At 32.3% G+C, this 20,497-nt stretch overlaps 3 protein-coding genes across 3 annotated transcripts; 2 read left to right on the top strand and 1 right to left on the bottom strand.

The window, feature by feature from the left end:
- The first annotated feature begins 314 nt into the window (after positions 1-314).
- LOC146944373 (kinase family with ARM repeat domain-containing protein) lies at positions 315-8,523 on the top strand. Its single transcript, XM_085742759.1, has 10 exons — positions 315-480; positions 565-654; positions 820-872; positions 1,199-1,274; positions 1,538-1,599; positions 1,688-1,766; positions 1,872-1,931; positions 2,067-3,689; positions 3,916-4,785; positions 5,460-8,523. Exons 1-10 carry the CDS (start codon positions 433-435, stop codon positions 6,573-6,575), a joined length of 4,077 nt encoding a protein of 1,358 aa, XP_085598885.1. The 5' UTR covers positions 315-432; the 3' UTR covers positions 6,576-8,523.
- AGP25 (arabinogalactan protein 25) lies at positions 7,911-8,523 on the top strand. Its single transcript, XM_085742760.1, has one exon. It carries the CDS (start codon positions 7,911-7,913, stop codon positions 8,349-8,351), a length of 441 nt encoding a protein of 146 aa, XP_085598886.1. The 3' UTR covers positions 8,352-8,523.
- Positions 8,524-10,349: 1,826 nt separating this feature from the next.
- On the bottom strand, positions 10,350-13,220 carry LOC146944372 (acyl carrier protein 1, chloroplastic-like). The gene is made up of 4 exons (XM_085742761.1): positions 13,088-13,220; positions 12,676-12,789; positions 11,846-11,968; positions 10,350-10,663 (listed from the first exon to the last, which is right to left on the bottom strand). The coding sequence occupies exons 1-4, from the start codon at positions 13,142-13,144 to the stop codon at positions 10,538-10,540; spliced, it is 420 nt and encodes a 139-aa protein (XP_085598887.1). The 5' UTR covers positions 13,145-13,220; the 3' UTR covers positions 10,350-10,537.
- Between the last annotated feature and the right edge of the window lie 7,277 nt (positions 13,221-20,497).

The raw sequence follows: 20,497 nt of genomic DNA, 5'->3' as shown, positions 1-20,497 counted from the left end.
TTGGCTAATTCTTGTATTCCTTTTTCATTTCTATTGATTTGAACCTTTTTTTTTTGTGATCATGTTTGAATCCCAGACCTTACATATATTATGCATTGTCCATACCAACTGGACTAAGTTACGAGGACTACACAGATATGTTTTGTGTTGAATTGAATGTCTTAAAAAAGGTATATCGTGTCGATATAATTATTTTACAGATGCATTAAGCATATCTTAGAACATATTAAAAGAAAAAAAAACTAAACCTCTCAAAAAAAAAAAAAAACTAACGTTTTTTTCATATTTATCGATATAATAATATTATGAACCTTGGAATTTCGAAAATCAAAATTAAACCGCCCGTTAGAACACTCTCTCTCTCTCTCTCTCTCTCTCGGTTCATCTATTCTACACACAACATCAGCATTTGAAATCGACGACGAATCCATCATGAACCAGTACCACATCTACGAAGCCATTGGTCGCGGAAGATACTCGGTAGTTACTCATTCTTTATCTTTCTTCTTTCATTTCCATCTTCAATCTCTTAATCTTTCTCTTTCCGTGTTTCTGAATTTGCAGACTGTTTACAAAGGTAGAAAGAAGAAGACGATCGAGTATTTCGCAATCAAAAGCGTCGATAAATCTCAGAAGAACAAGGTTCTTCAAGAAGTAAGTTATCATCATTTAATTACAGAAATTAATCTTCTTAATTAATTATTTTTCCTTTTCTTTTTGTTAATTAATTATGCTAATTTCGGTAGTTTTTGAGTTTTCTAGTAGATCCTGAGCTGCATCTACAAAAACAGTTGAATTAACCGATTTTCTCTTTTGCAGGTTAGGATTCTTCACACTTTAGATCACCAAAATGTTCTCAAGTTTTATTCATGGTGAGAAATATTCTTTAACAATTAGGGAAAATCCAAAAATTGAAGAAATTCTATTAAAGAAAAATAATCTTACTAAAATGAGGAAATCTTAATATTAATTTCTCTGCTTTCTATTCAAAATATTAGATTAGTTATTCATATTAAAGACCAATCGTTTGGGAGAACTCGAGTTCGAGTACTGGTCGGAATAATCCTTGACCAGACTTTACTTCTTGGCTGAATACAGGAGATTTGAGACAAAAAATAATAGTTTGTTTCTGAAACAGTGTTGCAATTACTAATTTCTCCGCCTCAGTTCTCAAGTGTTGTTTGCTTATACTTTTTAGGTATGAAACGTCTGCTCACTTATGGTTGGTATTGGAGTATTGTGTTGGTGGGGATCTACTTTCTATATTACGGCAGGTACTTAGCATTTCACTGCATATGTTTTGTTTTACGAGCCTTTGATTATGGTAGCTTCATTATTTTGGACTAGGAGATCACATTTATTGTTACACACTTACACAGAGCTTTGTAGAAGCTTTGAGTGGTTGACTCTAAATTGTTGTTTTGTAATTAGCTGTTGTAAATTGCTACAAATTGTAGCATCTTAATTTGGGAATTTACTTTCACTATCGTGCAATATTACTCTCTTGTTTAGTGCTAATTACAAAGACGAATTGCAGGATAGTCAACTTCCTGAAGATTCTGTTAATGAACTTGCTTGTGACCTTGTCAGAGCTTTGCAGTATGTTTGCTAATCTCAATTTCCTTTTGTTTTCCCTCAGTTTAATTGTCTTACTCTTGTATGCACTAAAATTGGATACTATGTTCAGGTATTTACATTCAAATGGAATAATTTATTGTGACCTGAAACCGTCAAATATCCTACTAGATGAAAATGGGCGTACAAAGGTATCGATTTATTTGTTCTCTATCTCAGAGTTGAATGAATTAATTTAGTTTTTAACCTTTTTGTTAATATAAGCTGGATGCGTATCTATTACTTTATTGATGCAGCTCTGTGATTTCGGATTGGCCAGAAGGTTGAAAGAGATATCAAAAGTTCCTTCTTCCTCGGTATGCTTTACTAACTTTTGCGATTTCTGACATCCATATGCATGTACTGATGGACCTCTATTCAACTATAGCTGTCATTTTTCTCCTGAAAACAAATAATATGTTAATACGTCCTGTGTTTCTTTACTTCTTTAGTTGCCTCAAGCAAAACGTGGAACACCCTCTTACATGGCTCCGGAGCTTTTTGAAGATGGTGGAGTCCATTCTTATGCTTCTGATTTCTGGGCTCTAGGATGTGTACTGTATGAATGTTACACTGGGAGACCTCCTTTTGTGGGAAGAGAATTCACTCAGCTCGTAAAATCCATAATTTCAGACCCAACTCCACCTCTCCCTGGGAATCCAAGTCCACCTTTTGTCAATTTAATAAATTCTCTGTTAGTCAAAGATCCAGCTGAAAGAATACAGTGGCATGAGCTTTGTGGACATGCCTTTTGGAAAACTAAATTCACTCCAGTGTCTCTTCCTCCTCAACCTGCATTTGCTGATATGACTGAGCTACATGCTAAACAATGCTTATCAGAACGTAATGGAGATAAGTCTTCTCATAACAGGACCCCTCCCAAATCTCGTGAAAAAGACGGGAAAGGGGCAAGAGCCATTGAGACACCAACAAGAGCAACACCAAATGGACACAGAACTCAGACAAAGGGTTCTGGCAGAACAGTTGAGGCGAAGCAGAAGGATCCTTCCATTATTAAAAAAGGTTTGAATCTTTTGAGAATGTCAAGAATAGCAAAATCAAATTTACAAAAAGAAAATGAGAAAGAAAACTATCGACGTCCCTTGCCAAATGGCTCCGAGAAAGATGCCGATGTTAAAATTGAGAACACTGACATGGAACTTGATTTTAATGAGAATAATGAAGAGGACGCACTTGACGAAAATGATGGTTCTGAACATACACCTTCTGTGCCCAATGAGAAAATGGAGAGTAATTTTCAGAATCAGGGAAAAGCAGATGACACTGAAAATGATATACATCGGTTGGACACCCCATCTGTGACTAATCCCGCCTCAGATGATTCAAGGACGTTTGTTCATGAGTCAACTCCTGACCGTTCTGACATATCTGCTATTTCTCCAAGTGTCAGCCCTCTAGTGAAAAAACAGAGGCTTAAAGATGACTTAGGATCTGGTCTTGACTCTGATTCTTCAAGATCCTCTAACGACATCTCCCAGGTTATTTGGCATCCATCTGATCTCTCAGTCAGACCTGTAATGCCCAGCAGAAAAGTTGACAAAGGCTCGGAAGTCATTCCTTCACTTCCTTTTGAGGCGTTGCAAGCACCTGAATTTGTCAAGATGCCTAAAGAGCAACTGGAGGCACTCCATAACCGAATTATAGCCATCTTGAATGGGAGTACTACCATTGGAGAGAAACAAAATGTGGTTAGGTACCTAGAGATGTTGAGCACTAATGCTGATGCAGCCAATATCTTGACCAATGGGCCAATAATGCTCATTCTCATAAAGTTGCTACGTCAATCCAAGGCATCGGCTTTACGCGTTCAACTTGCTTCGCTGATTGGTCTGTTGATTAGACACTCTACCTTTGTTGATGACAGTTTAGCTAATTCTGGAATTCTAGGTTCATTGACGGATGGTCTTAGGGATAGGCAAGAAAAAGTGAGGAGGTTTTCCATGGCTGCATTGGGTGAGTTGCTATTTTATATATCCACCCAAAGTGCAGACTCTAGGGATAACACTCCCCTTGAATCTCCATCAAAGGACAATAGAACCGTGCATGGCTGGCAGGTTAGCTTCTAAGCTTATTGCATATAACGTGTGTTTTCCATCTGCTTATGTAACTTGAAGCATGAGTTCTCTAGTATTAGTATATATAAAAAAATTCACAATTTAGGCATGTTTCTCACAACATGGTAATATATCTTTAGTCAAATTTGTGTCCTATCTTAACTTTATTTGTCAGCTTTAAAAGTTCATGTCTTTATGGGGTTAACTTATGTCCACTTGGCTGCAGGTTCCAAATTCATTAATTTCCTTGGTATCATCGGTATTGAGGAAAGGTGAAGATGATATAACTCAATTGTATGCATTGAGAACAATCGAGAATATTTGCAGTCAAGGAGGGGCCTGGGTGGGACGTTTGACGAGTCAAGATGTTATTAGTAATCTCTGCTATATCTATAGAGCGGCAGGGAAACTGGAAAGCATGAGGCTTACTGCAGGATCATGTTTGGTGCGCTTAGTTCGTTTTAATCCTCCTAGTATTCAGTCTGTTATAGAGAAGCTCTCATTCAAGGACCTAGCTTCTGCTCTTGTCAAAGGCAGTCCACGAGAGCAGCAAATCAGCTTAAATCTTCTTAACACGGCAATGCTTGGAAGTCACATGTTGACAAATGTTGGAAGATACCTTATGCAACTTGCAGAGGATAAGAATCTGGTCCCAAGTCTTTTGGCTTTTGTTGAGCAGGGTAGTGAAGTTTTAAAAGGAAAGGCACTTGTCTTTGTGGCTCTCCTCTGCAAGCACGGTAGGAGATGGCTTCCACAGTTCTTTTGTAGCCATAAGTTACTTTCAGTGGTGGACAGGCTGGGAAAAGAGAAGGATGCCTTTGTGCGGCAGTGTTTAGATGCATTTCTACATATTGTGGCATCCACTATTCCTGGATTACTGGATATAATAACTGGGGATATCCAGCAAATGATGGGAGGAAGGCGCCATGGGCATATCTCTTCGCTTACCAGTAGATCTGCTCCAAAATCCAACATTCACTTGTTTCCTGTTGTCCTTCATCTTCTTGAAAGTTCAGCTTTTAAGCACAAAGTGGCGACACTTCCTGTTCTACGGCAGTTGGCAAATCTGATTAAACTTGCGGAGGCACCGTTTCAGGTTTGTGCCTCAGCCATTACATCTTGTTTCCTTTTAATCGCATGTTTTCCTCAAATCATGAGTTCTGTCGATATTAATTGTGCTTAGATATTGTCGGTATTTCATTTACTGGTGAAATATGCGGTCTATTTTAGAATATGAAGTGTTGATCTCAAAAGAAGGTAGTATTTAGTATAATAAATTACTTAAATGACATACACCGTCTTTATCTTGTAAATGACAATGATCCCAGCAGTTACACCCCTTCTCTCTATTTTCTAAAAATAATAAAGGGCAATTGGTTTATTTAAAAGACCTAAAAGAAGATTAGTGCAATTTTCCCACCAAATATGGGTGGTGGTATTTAATTTAAAATAGGGGCATATTTCTAAGCATACCTCAAGGGGTGAGTGCACATGGAAATTTTTACAGTGTGTTATTTTAAAAGGAAATAGCTCGGTCGAAACAGAAAAATATCGAACACATTGTTGTCCGCTAAACCTGCACCAATTATTTTGCAATAAATCTCTCCAAATTTTGATAATTATTTTACCAATATTATCATTGATTGGGCTGGGTCATACCTTTAGTTGGATGGCAGCTGCTACTTTCAGCAGAACAAGCAATGTGTTTTTAATTAACAATTGATATTTGATATTTGATATTATTGTCTTTGTTTATCGATCGACTTTCAGGGAAGAGACGACTTCCAAATAACCCTTCTTCGAATTTTAGAGTCTCTCACGGAGGAATCTTCTGTGATCCTTGCAAATCCCGACATTTTCTTACGGGAAATCCTCCCTAGTTTGACAGTTCTCTATAAGGGTAACAAGGATGGTGATGCGAGATTTTTGTGCCTTAAAATCTTTTTCGATGTTATGATTATTCTCTTGAGTGAACCAATTGAAGAAGAGCAAAGATTGAACGACTTGAAATTCGTGTCAAATACACATTTTCTTCCTCTCTACCCGACCTTGATCGAAGATGAAGACCCTATTCCTATATTTGCACAGAAGCTTCTTGTCATGCTACTGGAGTTCAGTTTTATTTCAATTCCAGACATTCTACACCTGAAGACAATTTCACAATGTTTTGAGTTCTTGCTTGGTGATCTGTCAAATGCAAATGTGAATAATGTTAAGCTGTGTCTTGCTTTGGCTTCTGCCCCTGAAATGGAGTCCAAATTACTTTCCCAATTGAAAGTTGTTAGGAGGATCGGCAACTTCCTTGAGTTTGTATGTGCAAAGGGTATGGAAGACTTGCTGGAGCCAACTCTTGGGCTGTGCAGAGCCTTTCTAGCACGTTCAGTCAGCTGTACAAAAGGCTTCAGCTACACAACAGAGCCAACTCTCTTAGGCGACAGTCCTCCCGAGGTGAGTGGCGCTGTTGATCCGCAGCAATGCATAAGAGATATAACAGACTTTGGAAGCAATGTTGGTGTCTTTCTAGAGTTGAGTGGATCTAGAGAGACCAGTGTTGCTGATATAGCTTCTCAGTGTGTGGTTTTACTGCTTAAGGCTGCTCCTAGAGAAGCAACCACTGGTCTACTAACCAATCTCCCCAAGGTTACCGTGATCCTAGAATCCTGGAGTAAAGGCACCCCTCACTTAACAGTGCAGAGAATGCTTCATGCTTTAGGTTATGCTTGCAAGCAGTACTTATTGCATGCAATGATATTATCAATATCAATACCAGAGATTTCAAGAATTGAAGTGATAGTTACTGAACTCAAGAGTTCAAGTGTGCCTGCTTTAGCCAAAACTGCTGGATTGGCAGCCTTGGAGTTGCAGCGGCTACCTCGCTGCATTTGAATTTGAATAATTGGTGGTATCATGTTATGATTGTCCTTATTCTGGTCGGTGAAATTTGTAACTTCTCCCCTTTTCAGGTAATAGTAAATTCCCTATAAAGGTTAAACATTTTGGTGAATTCCACTCAGGCTTCACTGTACTTCTATTTGTGTACTCTGTATGTTGGTGAACATTCATATATGAATTAACGAATTCCCCTACTCCTCACCCTATTTTTGGGTTGAATAACCTGTTTTTCCACTAACTGTAATAGAAAATTAATGTGACTGAAATAAAAAATTAATATGTACAGGGCACTAACAAATAAACGTGGAAACAGTTTGAATAGACTATCCTACAGGCACTTGTAAAATAAGTTTTAACCAATGTGATAACTTCAAATTAGCTTATTATACCCAATTTGTGTTGGCACAAATAAATAGTTCGATATATAAATTTTATTATAAATCAACCAAGGTTTATAGTTTTTCCTAATGTACTTCATAAATTAACCAATGTGTCTTTCATAATCTAAATTTTATGAAATAAAAGAAATTAGTTAATGTACTAAAAAGTTTTAGAACTTTTCATTTATCTTCTTCATAATTGCATATGTATTTAATTTCTCATTTCTATAATCTCACACTCAGACTGAGACACATGCATATTAAAAACAAGAAGGTAAAGCAGAGTTTCTTCTCCATAAAATATGTTTGAAGCTCAAACGGGAACTTGGAACAATCCCACATTCCTATTTGATAGGGTACCAACATGCACACATGGCCAGAACAACAAATATTTGTCAGATATAGGAAGTTAAATGACAATATTACTCAAATCAAAATGATGAGGGGACACACATCCCCTTTCTTAAAAGATAACTATATGTAGTTATATTTGATTTTCTTTTTTTGGTGGTATTATTTTGAATTGTCTTAAGATCCACCATGATTACAAAATTAGTAATTTAAAACTACTGTCAGTTTACCCCTTTTTAGGTACTAATTAACAATTAGCTTTAAATCAACAGAAAATAAAGAGCTGTATGGCACCAAATTATCACGGACAGAAAATGATTCTCTCTCACCAAACGCATCACATGGAAACCTTTTCCAATCTTTGTCTGTTCCTCAAAGAAAAAACACAATGTTACATTATCATGCATCATCCAATGGATTCTACCCAAATGGGGCCCCACTTGGCCCCGTATAAGTCTAAGGTAGAAAAGAGACTTGTGAAAGAGATAGGTGCCTGCAGAGCTCCAGTGTTTGCCAATTTAAAGGGTTGCCATCATTTTTTCCCCACTAAAAGCTCACATTTTCACATCTTCCTCGTAAAATCCTTCACCATATTAGAATGGCATCATCATTCACAGTTTATGCAGTGCTAATGATCATCATGGTTTTCATGCCTTCGCCTATCCTTTCATCATATTCACAATCAGAACCTATTCCTGAACTTCCAACACTCCCCACTACTTCATCAGCAACAAAAACAGATCCTTCTCCATCTTCAATCTCTCCTTTCCAAAATTTGTCACCAGAAATTGCTCCACTTTTGCCTTCTCCTGGTGGTGCTTTACCAACTCCTACAGGCTCTGACATTCCCACCATTCCTTCTAATCCAAGTCCTCCAAACCCTGATGATGTGATTGCTCCAGGTCCCTTTTATGCATTTGCACCATATGGATCAATACAGGCTACTTCCAATGGTCATAGAAGTGTAACTTTTGACATAGCCACTACTGCTTTTGCAGGTTTAGCAGCATTATCTTCTTTGCAGTATATGAGAGTATGAGTGAATGATTTTAGATGTGGCATATTCCACTTTCTTGTTTGTTTATTTTTCATTCTTACCTTGTAGTATATGATGATATTATAATGAAATTCTCTTTCTCAATTGGGTTGTGAGAATACTTTCCCTGTCATTATCAATTTTCTTCTTTATGAATTATGATTTCTACTGTTGATTTTTAAGTTGTAATTATTGAGGTTAGTGTTTTTGTTTTTCCATTATGTTAAAGGGTTCTTTATCTTTTCTTTCTAATGAGAGGCCCATGATTGAACTTTTTAAAGAGCCTTTTTGCATTAATTCAAGCATCACTATGCGTATTAAAGCTGTGAACCACATGTGCATGTTTGGATGATTGGATCAGCTGTGAGTTTAGCATAATCAGACATCAGTATACGATTGTGATTTTAGCAAAAACTACACTCGAGAGCTTCAACAAAATCACGATCACAATACCACCTTAATTTTGTCAAACTTACCTTGATTCCAAACACACGGTTCAAAATTGCAATGAAAGAGTTGTTACCAGCTCTGCCAGGTTTGCATGTCATCAATTGAGTTGAGGTGGGGTGCCACATGGTTGTACCAAGTGCCCATATATTTTCATGTTGAGACTTAAGTACACGTGACACACACCTAATCATCAGGAATAATTTTCAATTATCGATCACATGCTGCCCCCAATCAAATGAGCAATTTCAATGGTAGTAGTAATGTTTAGGTAATCCTATTTTGTCTTGTTTTGATGTCTGTCTCATTCATTGGATACATTGTTAGACCATACATAAATTATATTGTAAATCCTCGTTAAGACAGTGATTCATTGTTATTGATCTTGCATGAATTATGTCTCTCATAATTTAATCTTTTTAGCAGATGAAAATATTATGTGATTATGATATTCAAGGTCAATGACAATGAATCACTGTCTTAACAAGCATTTACAATAGAATTTACGCATACTCTAACAATAAAAGAATTTTGGACGTAAGTTCAAGTCACAACATCCAATTATGTATCAATCCTCATTGGTAGGAAATGAATTTCTTTTATACATGAAAGTGTAGTAAATAAATATGTATGAGAAAATTTTGTTTGCGTCTTTCTTGTTAGAGTTCATGTCAAAATATTAACGTTGGTGTCTAAATTAGTGAAGCATTGGGTGACCAAGTTACCAACGATCCTGGCGAGTATCTAGAGATGTCCTTGCTTCACAACAAGACTACAAAATATACATTCACAAGGTTGATAAGAAAACGACCACTTTGAAAGCTAGGCGTCTACCTCTCTTGCACTGAGAATGGAACAAAATCGTCGACAAATGAGCGTAGGAAAACGGTGAGGGAAGTCTAGTGAAAAAGGAGCAAACAAATGACTAAATCCTCCATCACCTCTAATCAAGTATAACGAGGTTCATAGTGATACTCGCAGTGAGTCGCTATGATTGATAAAAGCTACACTTTAGAGTGTCTGTTTGGTATAATGGTGTGAGTTCACCAAAATTACGGTGAACCACCATGATTTTGACAATTGACAAATTTAACATGATATCAAAAATGAACAGAGCTTGAATAACATCAGTGCCACCGAAATGTTTCCTAACTAACAGCTCATCCAAACATTAGCTAGGGGTGTTGATCTGTGTCAAGAGAGCATAATCACATACAAAATCTAGCCATTATTTTAATCCAGCAGCAGGATTAATCTGAGTCTTTTTTTTCGAATAAGAAGATAGCGGAAACATAATCACTAATTAGTTTTTTTTGAAGGAATAATCACTAATTAGTTGGCAGTTAGCTAGGATAATCCATCCTAATTCTAATCAGATGCCTTGCACCTAATTCTATGATCAGCAGCATCCATTCTTTTAGGCATTGGATCCCAATCATTATATTTTTTGTCATGTGAATCTATAATAACTACTCTTGCCAGAATTGGGTGAATGAGAGCTAAATATTTTGAAGTAGGGAACACATGATATCTCATGACAGCAAATACTTGTGATTTAGGAGCAAATTTCATTTTATAGGTAAAGAAAGAGACAAGTTCTACAAAACTAGTATTATTGTAATTCTAATATGGTCCAGAAAATATCTAGCGGTTACATGAAAGTTCAATCAAACTGAAACACCGAAGATCGCATAACAAAAAAAAACTCCAAAATAGACATGTAAGGCCTCCTCTTTGCTAGTTTAAGCCTTGGTCTCAAGAAGCTTGTCAATCATGTCAGCAGCTTCTTGAACGGTGGTGATGCTCTGGGCACTTTCTTCTTCCACACTAATGCCAAATTCCTCCTCAAGTCCCATCACAATCTCAACCTGCACAAAACTTGAAATGTAAGTAAATAATCGGGTAAAAGATCGTAAAATGTAAACCAGACACTGTTTTGATTTTCCTGATATGAATCAAATAATCACATATAGCATGCCATTTGATCATATAGCTCAAGCAGTAAGGGTCGTGTGATGTAAGGGCATATAGAAATATAGGTACTTCACAAAAAAGTAACATATTTCTTTAAAAAACATCATGTCAAGCAGGATACAGACCAGGACTCTGTTTGGATAAACAACTTAATTAAGCACTTATAGTATTTTGTAAAAAAAGGTGTTTATAGCACAAGTGCTCTTCATATAAGTGTTAATGTATATGATCTTCCAATAACAAGTCAATCCATTTTCATGTAATCTATATAAGCTATTTTCATAAGGTATCTAGGAGAGCTTATGAAAATAGCTGAAAAAAGCTTATGATCATGTCAAAAGTTGTTTTCATAAGCTCTTTCAAACAGTCACAAGAACTTATATGCATGTAGATAAGCTCAAATAAGTCAATCCAAAATGCCCTCAGACAACCAAGGAAAGAAAAAAAACTAAAATTGCTTAAACAAACTGAGATGTTTTATAATTGACACAGTAATAGTAAACTGTTAACGAGACTCGATTGACAATCAGTGGCATTTTATCTTATCAGAGACGCAACAAATATAGGCTGTAGATTAGAAACTAAAATATAGCTTTGCTTGCATATAGTTAACAATGAACACATGAAGTTACTTGTATCTATTTCCAGTTTATTTCAGTACTGAAGTGCAGCTTAACTCTTTCTCTTACCATAACATCAAATACTTATGTTAAAAGAGAAACTAATAACCACTAAAAGGATGATCATGGATTTCAGGAGAGAATCCCATCACAGGATGCCATGGTCAAATATGAGAACTTAGAAGCGCTTGTATTTTATACAATGCATCGACACTTTCTCATTATAAAAAACCTCTTGCTCCAACAAATCATGAGAAGAGAGACAAAAATAACAGGAAGGGAAAAAAAATCTAACTAACATCAAAACATGTGTATGTATAGTTCAAATATCAAGTGGCTAGTAGATACAAACAACAATAGCAAAAACTGAAAAGTTAAGATTTTTTTGAATGATTAAGTATTGCAAATTCTCAATTTTCCACTACAGTAATTAGTAGATAAGAAATATAAATATACCGTGTCAAGAGAATCAGCTCCAAGTGCGGTAAATTTAGACTCTCCAGTAACAGTTGAATCATCTGACAGGGCCAATTGTTTCTTGACTATGTCACACACCTTCTGCACAGTCTCTGGTTTAGCCTGCACAAAATTAACGTCCATTCTTGTTATATCATCTTAAATATCACAAAAGGTCAGCATCAGTCCACATTACAACTGCCCAATAATTTTGTTTTAGTTCTCTGGAATTCTAAGCATGTAATCAATAGTTATTATAACCATAAGGCATCATTGATAACTCCAACAGAAATGAAAATCTTCAACAGATAACAACAAAACAGGAGATTTTGTAATGCAGATAACTCGGTACAAATATGGACTTTCATTACCAGAAACTAAAGACGACAAATGAACTCTCCACAATCCAAAACCCAGGCTAAGCATAAAGATACTCAAACGAAAGAAATAGAGATGATATAACTAAGTGTTTGGTTGCTTCTGCAGTGATAAAAATGATTTTGAATAAACTAATTTTGTAAAATTGATTGTGATTAAAATGAGTTGAATGTAAAGTGATTTACGTTTATATACATTCATGTAAGAGTGGGCTAATCTATAAATTTGAGGCTCAAATTCAATTGTGGAGGCAAAAGCTCCAATTCTAGCTTCAAGTTAGAATCAAGATTAATCTAGATGCAAAATCAAATTTATTCGACAACGACCAAACATGTCAAAATCAATTTTACACAACAACATCCAAACATGTCAAGATCAATTTTACACAACAATATCCAAACATGTCAAGATCAATTATACAACTCTATAAAGATTATGGCTTAAAATCTTACCGCGCATGTGACATGAAACCGACGTCCTTTTGGCTGCAAAGCAATAGATGGAAAGTTCCTTCCCTTAATTGAAAGGGAAACTGAACTTGGGCCAGAGATCCTAGCACAAGAAACCTGTTTTTGTTTTCACATCCAACAATAACCAAATTAATCTAACCACTAAAACATAATTAGGATCAATAACCATAAACATTACACATCACTAATCATAATTTGTCAGGATCATAAATCAACAAAAAATCACTATGATACCAACATATCCAAATTACACCGACAAGCATCAAAACAGATAAAAACAAATCTTTATTGTTAATTAACATGACAGCATTTGATTTAACAGATCCAATAAACAAGGGTGAATAATTAATCGATAAAAAGATTAAGAAAATGAAAAGGGGTTATTGCAGCATACCATAGATTGGTTGGAGAGGGAGATGAGAGACATGGAGGTTGTGGTGATGGAAGCCATTGGAAAGAGAGAGAGATCTGAGATCTAAGGAAGGACGGAGTAAACAAAGTGAAAATGAAATGCAACACAATAAAATGAATCGATGAAACACTGAAGAATGTATTTATAGGAAGAACATTATAGTACAGTGTTTGTTGGTTTGGTTGAGGTTTTGAGGTTTTTCCAACTCTGATTCGATACTTTCGAGGCCGGCACGTGTGAGTGTTTGTTATGACTTATTAGAAACCTAAAAATTTCATCTATAAAAATGTCGAAATTATTAAGTACTCCCTATGTACTAAATTATAAGCGAAAAAAATTACTCCCTCCGTCCCATATTATAAGAAAAAAAAAATCACATTTATTAAGAAAACTAAAACATAGTAGTTTGTAACGTAGTTTTTTGTGTTATCTTTGAAATAAGTTTTATAGAAAAATGTAAAAACAATTTTCATTGGTAGTTGATTATAGAGAAAATGAAAAAGAGAGTCTACTTAATTAAGACTAGATACACTAATTATTGAATGTATCTAAAAAATGAAGTTTTGTTTATAATAGTGATCGGAGGGAGTCTGCCATAATTTGTGGCTTCTATATTTTCACGATAGAATGATATCGAAACGCGATAATTCACATTTTAATGTACAACCAAACATACAACAAGTTAGATATTATGATCGAAGTTCGAATTTACTTAACTTGTGCATAAGTTTTTATTGTTCATTGTTATTTCGTCTATTTAAAAATATATATTTTAAATTAAGTGGATTTTGTAAATTAAAGTCTTCAAAAATTTACTAGTTTGCAGGGACTACGGAGTTTTTTTTTACTTTTTTTTATAGGCTTAAATATGGTATTGGTCCCTGCAAAATAGGGCAGTTTTGGTTTTAGTCCCTGCAAATTTTTTTTATAGGTTTTGGTCCCTGCAAAAATAGGTCAGTTTTGGTTTTAGTCCCTGCAAAATATTTTTATAGTTTTTGGTCCCTGCAAAAATAGGCCAATTTTGGTTTTAGTCCCTGCAAATTTTTTTTTTATAGTTTTTGATCCCTGCAAAAATTCAGGAAAAATGAAAAATTAATAAAAAAATTGAAAAAAATATTAAAAAATTCTGGAAAAATGAAAAATTAATAAAAAAATTTAAAAATTCTGGAAAAATGAAAAATTAATAAAAAAATTGAAAAAAAAATTTAAAAATTTTGGAAAATTGAAAAATTAATAAAAAAATTGAAAAAAATATTAAAAAATTCTGGAAAAATAAAAAATTAATAAAAAATTGAAAAAAATATTAAAAAAATCTGGAAAATTGAAAAATTAATAAAAATGAAATTTTTTTTAAAAAAATACGGAAAAAAATTAAAAATTCTGGAAAAATTAATAAAAATAAAAAACGATTAAAAAAATAATATAATCTAATAAAATGAAAAATAATGCTAAATTCTGAAAAAAGATTAAAAAATTCTGAAAAAATAAAATTTTGAAATTTTCAAAAAAAAATTAAAATTCTGGGAAAATTAAATTTTAACAAAAATTCTGGAAAAATTCTAAATAAAATTTTAATGAAAAATAAAAATTCTGAAATAATTCTGGAAAATATCTAAAAAATTTCGAAAATTTCGAAAAAAATTAAAAAGATTAATCATTTTTAAACAAATGAAGTTTTTCAAATTTTCATTAGTATTTTTTGAAATTTTGATTAGTATATATTCGAAATTTCCCTTATTCTCGATTTATAAATACACAAAAGTTCCCGGTTTATAAATACACAAAAATTCCTAGAAAAAAATACTAATGAAAATTTCGAAATTTCGAAAAATACACAAAAAACCTAAGCTCGGTTTATAAATACACATATTTTTTCCCTTATTCTCGGTTTATAAATACACAAAATTCCCAAAAAAAAATTTGGAAATAAATACACTAAAAAAACTTAAGCTCGACATATATACTAATGAAATTTTCCAGAATTTTTATTAAAACTTCGAAAATTTCATTTTTCCAGAATTTTAATTTTTTTCAAAAAATTTCGAAATTTTATTTTTTCAGAATTTTTTAATCTTTTTTATTTTTTTCAGAATTTATCATTATTTTTCATTTTATTAGATTATTTTATTTTTATTAATTTTTCCAGAATTTTTAAATTTTTTCTTTATTTTTTTTATTTTTATTAATTTTTCAATTTTCCAAAATTTTTTAATAATTTTTTTCAATTTTTTATTAATTTTTCATTTTTCTGGAATTTTTTAATATTTTTCAATTTTCCAGAATTTTTTAATATTTTTTTCAATTTTTTTATTAATTTTTCAATTTTCCAGAATTTTTTAATATTTTTTCAATTTTTTTATTAATTTTTCATTTTTCCAGAATTTTTTAATATTTTTTTCAATTTTTTATTAATTTTTCATTTTTCCAGAATTTTTTAATATTTTTTTTAATTTTTTTATTACATAATTGGGGTCAGGGACTATTTCCAAAAACAAAAATTTTGCAGGGACTAAAACCAAAACTGACCTATTTTTGCAGGGACCAAAAACTATAAAAAAATTTTGCAGGGATTAAAACCAAAACTGGCCTATTTTGCAGGGACCAATACCATATTTAAGCCTTTTTTATAACCAAAATAGGGATGCTCTCTTTGATAATGTCCATAAGCTAGTTTTTTGACATAACTTATAAGCTTGTATTGAGGTTTTGATAAATTATATAGCTTGTATTGAGATCTTGATAAATTAAGTTATTGAAATAATTCAATAATTTGTAAACTTGTAAAAAATAGCAAATAGATGGTAAACTTAAAATGTTTAATTGATAACAGAAAAACCAGCTGATCAAATTTATCGTGTTTGATAAAATAACAGATGATCAAACTGTTGGATTAATTATTTAATTAATCAATTATAGATTGACAATAATCAATTATTATAAGTTGATGTCATAATATAAATTATGGTCTATTGTGTTAAGCACTAATTATATGATGAATTTGAGTGATTGGGCTTTTGTTACTGAGTGGACCGTGATGGGTTGGACCATTTAGATAAGCCCAATGAGAGGTCCCTGCCCTCAGCCGTTTAGCTATTTAAACGTCATCCCATTAGACGGTTAATTATTCTGAATGTCATGGTGAAAACCTAGAGCTAGACGGAATGAGGGTAGTTATCCTCTCATAGTTGTCGGCGTTGTCTACGTTTATCCTTCATCAACCTAATTCAAAGGTACACAATTTCTTGTTCCTTCTTTTGTCACTGATAATATGTTATAATTTGTATCTAGTGATCTGGCTAAACATTAAAACTTTCATCAATTGGTATCAGAGCCAATTAGATACATGTTATGGCTATTACTCTGATGGATTAGGATTAACTGTATGCATGAACGTGAATTCCGATTCCGAATTTATATGTGCCGTATATTTGTTTTGTCCATAGTATTATTGTATAATTGAATCAAATGATCTATGTCGTATTATGGTATTACTTATGGTTGATCATGATGATAATATGAAATTGTGCATAAGATTCAAATACTATTGTCGTTGAAACAAATCTTGAGGAAAACAATCAGATCATGGGATTCATGTTTGGCATCCTTCACCGTTTTTTAAAATAGTGTACGATCAAAATTTTGCCTTTTTCTAAATGGTTTTCCTCTTGAAATTTATGGCGATCGTACTACCCAAAAATAATCCAAGTAAATTCATGTTTCAATTCGGATTTGTCATGAACCCTAATTTTTTCAATCTCTAATTGGGTCGATAATCCATAAAATTGATATGTGGCTTCCCTTTGTCTCTCAATCACCATTTCAACCCCACTTGAATCGTCGACATTCGTCCACTAACGAACGAGCTTAGTTCGGGTCAAACGCGGGTCGTTTCGACCCGTTTTCAGAAATCCGGGCAAAGAAGATGCCCTGCGCGTGACTAGCACGCGCTCACAAAATTCCCCAGCTTACGTGTGCGTCTGGAGCGTGTATCACACGCGCGTTGAAATTATCTGGACCCTAGGCGCTGGTAGAGCGTGCCTTATTCTAAAAATTTCAATTTCATTTTTTATTTTATATTTTATGCCAAATAATTATTATTATAATTTTTGATTGTTTTGGTATAAATTTGGAATAGTTTGATGCATGTGGATATTTTATATGATATTATTTGGCGATAAGTAAATTATATTCTCACATTTTTTGTTGTGTGAAAATTACATGAATATTCCTTACTCTTGATTGACATTCTTGATTGACATTTATGAGAAATTTTACCCCCTCGAACTTGAGATTGATGTGTTAATGAGGAATTTTACATCCCTAATTAACTAGTAAATATTATATTATATTATTTTGGGATATAAATATAATTTATCTTGTGCTCAAAATATTCAGAAGATTTGATTTATTTTATACCCTTAAAATTTGGGATTTAAATTACTTTTGAAATCTCTAATTTTTTTTATGTAAATTGATATGAGAATCATATGTTCTTTTAAATCATGCATACTTTTGATTTATTGTGAAGAATCTTTAGACTCAGTCTTATATTCTTGTCTCAAATATCTTGTATAAACTAATATATTTTGAGAATTGTTGATATTGTATTTTTGATGCATGAATTTCAAAAAATTTGTCAAATCTTGTAAGGATTAGATATCAATTAAATTGAGAATAATTTATTTCAAATCATGTATTCTCAATATTTGAGCTTAAACTATTGTGAATTTTTAGAAGGTTCAATTTTATTAATTTTAATGCCAAATATATTGAATTTAATATATTCTTTAATTCATATTGTCTTAGCATAAAAATCCAAAGTTCACTAATTGATCATTCTTTTGGCGACATATTTGAACTTAGACACTTGTGCCTGATTCTTGTCACAAATTGATTTAAAGGGTCTTAATAATATTTTGTTTTCAAAAGAGTATAGTAAGTTGTATATTATATATGTCATTTATATTAATTGAATCTAAAATTGACATATTTCTCTTTAATATACATTATGTTTTCTGCTATACTCTCTAATCTAGGCCCTTAATTTATTACTCTAAATTTTGTGACAAACACCATTAACTAACTAATTATGTGTCCTGTCGCAATTAAATATTTGGATCACAATTATGTTGAACTATGAATGAGGCGTGGTTGCATTTTTTTATGCTAAAATTCTAATGATGAATTAAAATTTGTAAGCCTCTTTGTTGTTTATCTGTTAACTATTATCAGAACAACTTATTAAGAATTGAGGCAATTTTGAAAATATTTATCATCCTTACATCTGAATTCTTATATAAATCATATTGATTTATAATTAGAGTCTCACATATGTTTATTTACAATTGCTTATTCTCGATTGATGAATATTTTGAGATGACTATATTATAAGATATTCTCGTTAAGTCATCAACAGTCATTGGCTCTAAGTATAAGGATGAATGTCACACTCTCCGAGGTATGTTGTGATTTAATTATTTTATCCTCTTGTGACTTATTGCTTATTATTGCACATATGAAGAAATTTAGTTCTTCTTCTCTTTTGTTGTGCAATTATGATATCCTATAGAAATTAAATCCTTTTTCCAGAATATTCTAAACAGAACTCTTTTGTTATATACTATTTTCTTACTATAATACTCAATTTTGTATTTATGTGGGAGTATTGAAAAATTTTATTCTAAGAGTTTTATTCTGGATATATTAGAAAACTATTTGACACACTTGTATTTCAAATAAAAACTTTTGTTATTATACTACTTCATATAATAGAAATTCTAAAGTCATATTCATGATGTGCTATTTTAAAATATTGTAACGCACATTTTTCTATCATTTGAATATGAATGAAGATGAGTAAATTAAGTACAATTGTTTATGCATGATATTATTGTATCATATTCTCTTAAGCATAAACATTATTTATTTGTATAATTGTAATCTCACCTATCGTGAATACAATTATGCGAATTTTGTTAAACAAATTAGCATTATATTGGTAACAGTCATACCCCATCGGTGTGTTGTTATTAATATAGTTGTTATTATTCAATGTACCTAAAATGTTTATACTTATGTCAATTATAATAGAATACTATATCAAGGTTTAAATTTTGTAAGACATAAGAATTGTACATTGTGATGATATAGTTCTTACTTATTATCCTTAAGATCCTTGAATGAGATTAATATAAGTAAGTTACTTTGTTAAAAGACATGTTGAAAATTGTATTAATTTTGCAATCCAATATTATTATATTTTGAATTAAATTTCTAACTATATGTGATTATATATATATATATATATATATATATATATATATATATATAAATATTTTGGATTGCTACTATCCCTTTGTTATGTGAGTGACGGACATACCCTATCGGTGTGACGTTACTTAACATATCATTTTGTGATAGAGAAATAGTTGAATATTTTATTTAAAATATCTTTCAAACTTTTAATTCAACTATCATTGTCTATTCTCTATCAAGTGGGAGAATCATTGCTATGTATTGTGTAACGTGATGGACATACCCTATCGGTATGACATTACTTAACATAATAATCCTTTTGTGGGTAAGATAGTTTAACTATCATTCTCCATCAAGTGGAGAAAATATCATTCTTCAACAAGTGAGAAAAAAATCTACATGTCAACTAACTATATCTCATAAACAAATATATTTATTTGTTTGTTTCTCAAATTTGTGTAAGTATAAATTGTAGCATTTGAGTTTTGAGTGAGTTATTAAAATTGTGAACAGAGTCTTATATCCTTTTTTTAGAGACTCATCTCACTCATATGATGATAAATTTTTTATATAATCATCATACTCTGTCATATAACGGTTACTATGTTTATAAAATTCTGTGGAATTTTAATTGTGAAAAGGAGATCTTGTGTTATAAAATTCTTAAATGAAAATTTACATTCTCCTTAATTCTAAATGCAGAATATGTGGTTAACTACGAAACTCAATTCTTGATAATATCTGCCATTGATAAAATATGTATTTATGGGGGTTTCATATTATTCGTGAGTTACCACTTGTGTTAATAATTCTGCTATGCTCATATGCAAAATATGTGGTTGAGTTCATGAAACTCTATTGGCTAAAATTATATAACCACTTATGTTGATAATCTTGCACTAGTAATTGAGTATCCCACTGTTGAATATTACATTATTATAATATTTTGTATCAGTGATCACTAATGAGAATCCCACTTACTCTTGTTTATATATATGTGGGATCAGTGGGAGTGTGTACACAATATTATATATTATGAGCTCAAATGAGAAATCTCACTCTTGTTTATATATATATATATATATATGTGAGATCAAGAGAAATGTGTACACAATATTATTGTCGTTATCGCCATAT

This window comes from Medicago sativa, chromosome 2 (genome assembly GCF_051527215.1).
Source record: "Medicago sativa cultivar Bolivia chromosome 2, Bolivia_mono, whole genome shotgun sequence".
NCBI lineage: Eukaryota > Viridiplantae > Streptophyta > Magnoliopsida > Fabales > Fabaceae > Medicago > Medicago sativa.
This window is presented reverse-complemented; position numbering and strand designations above follow the sequence as displayed.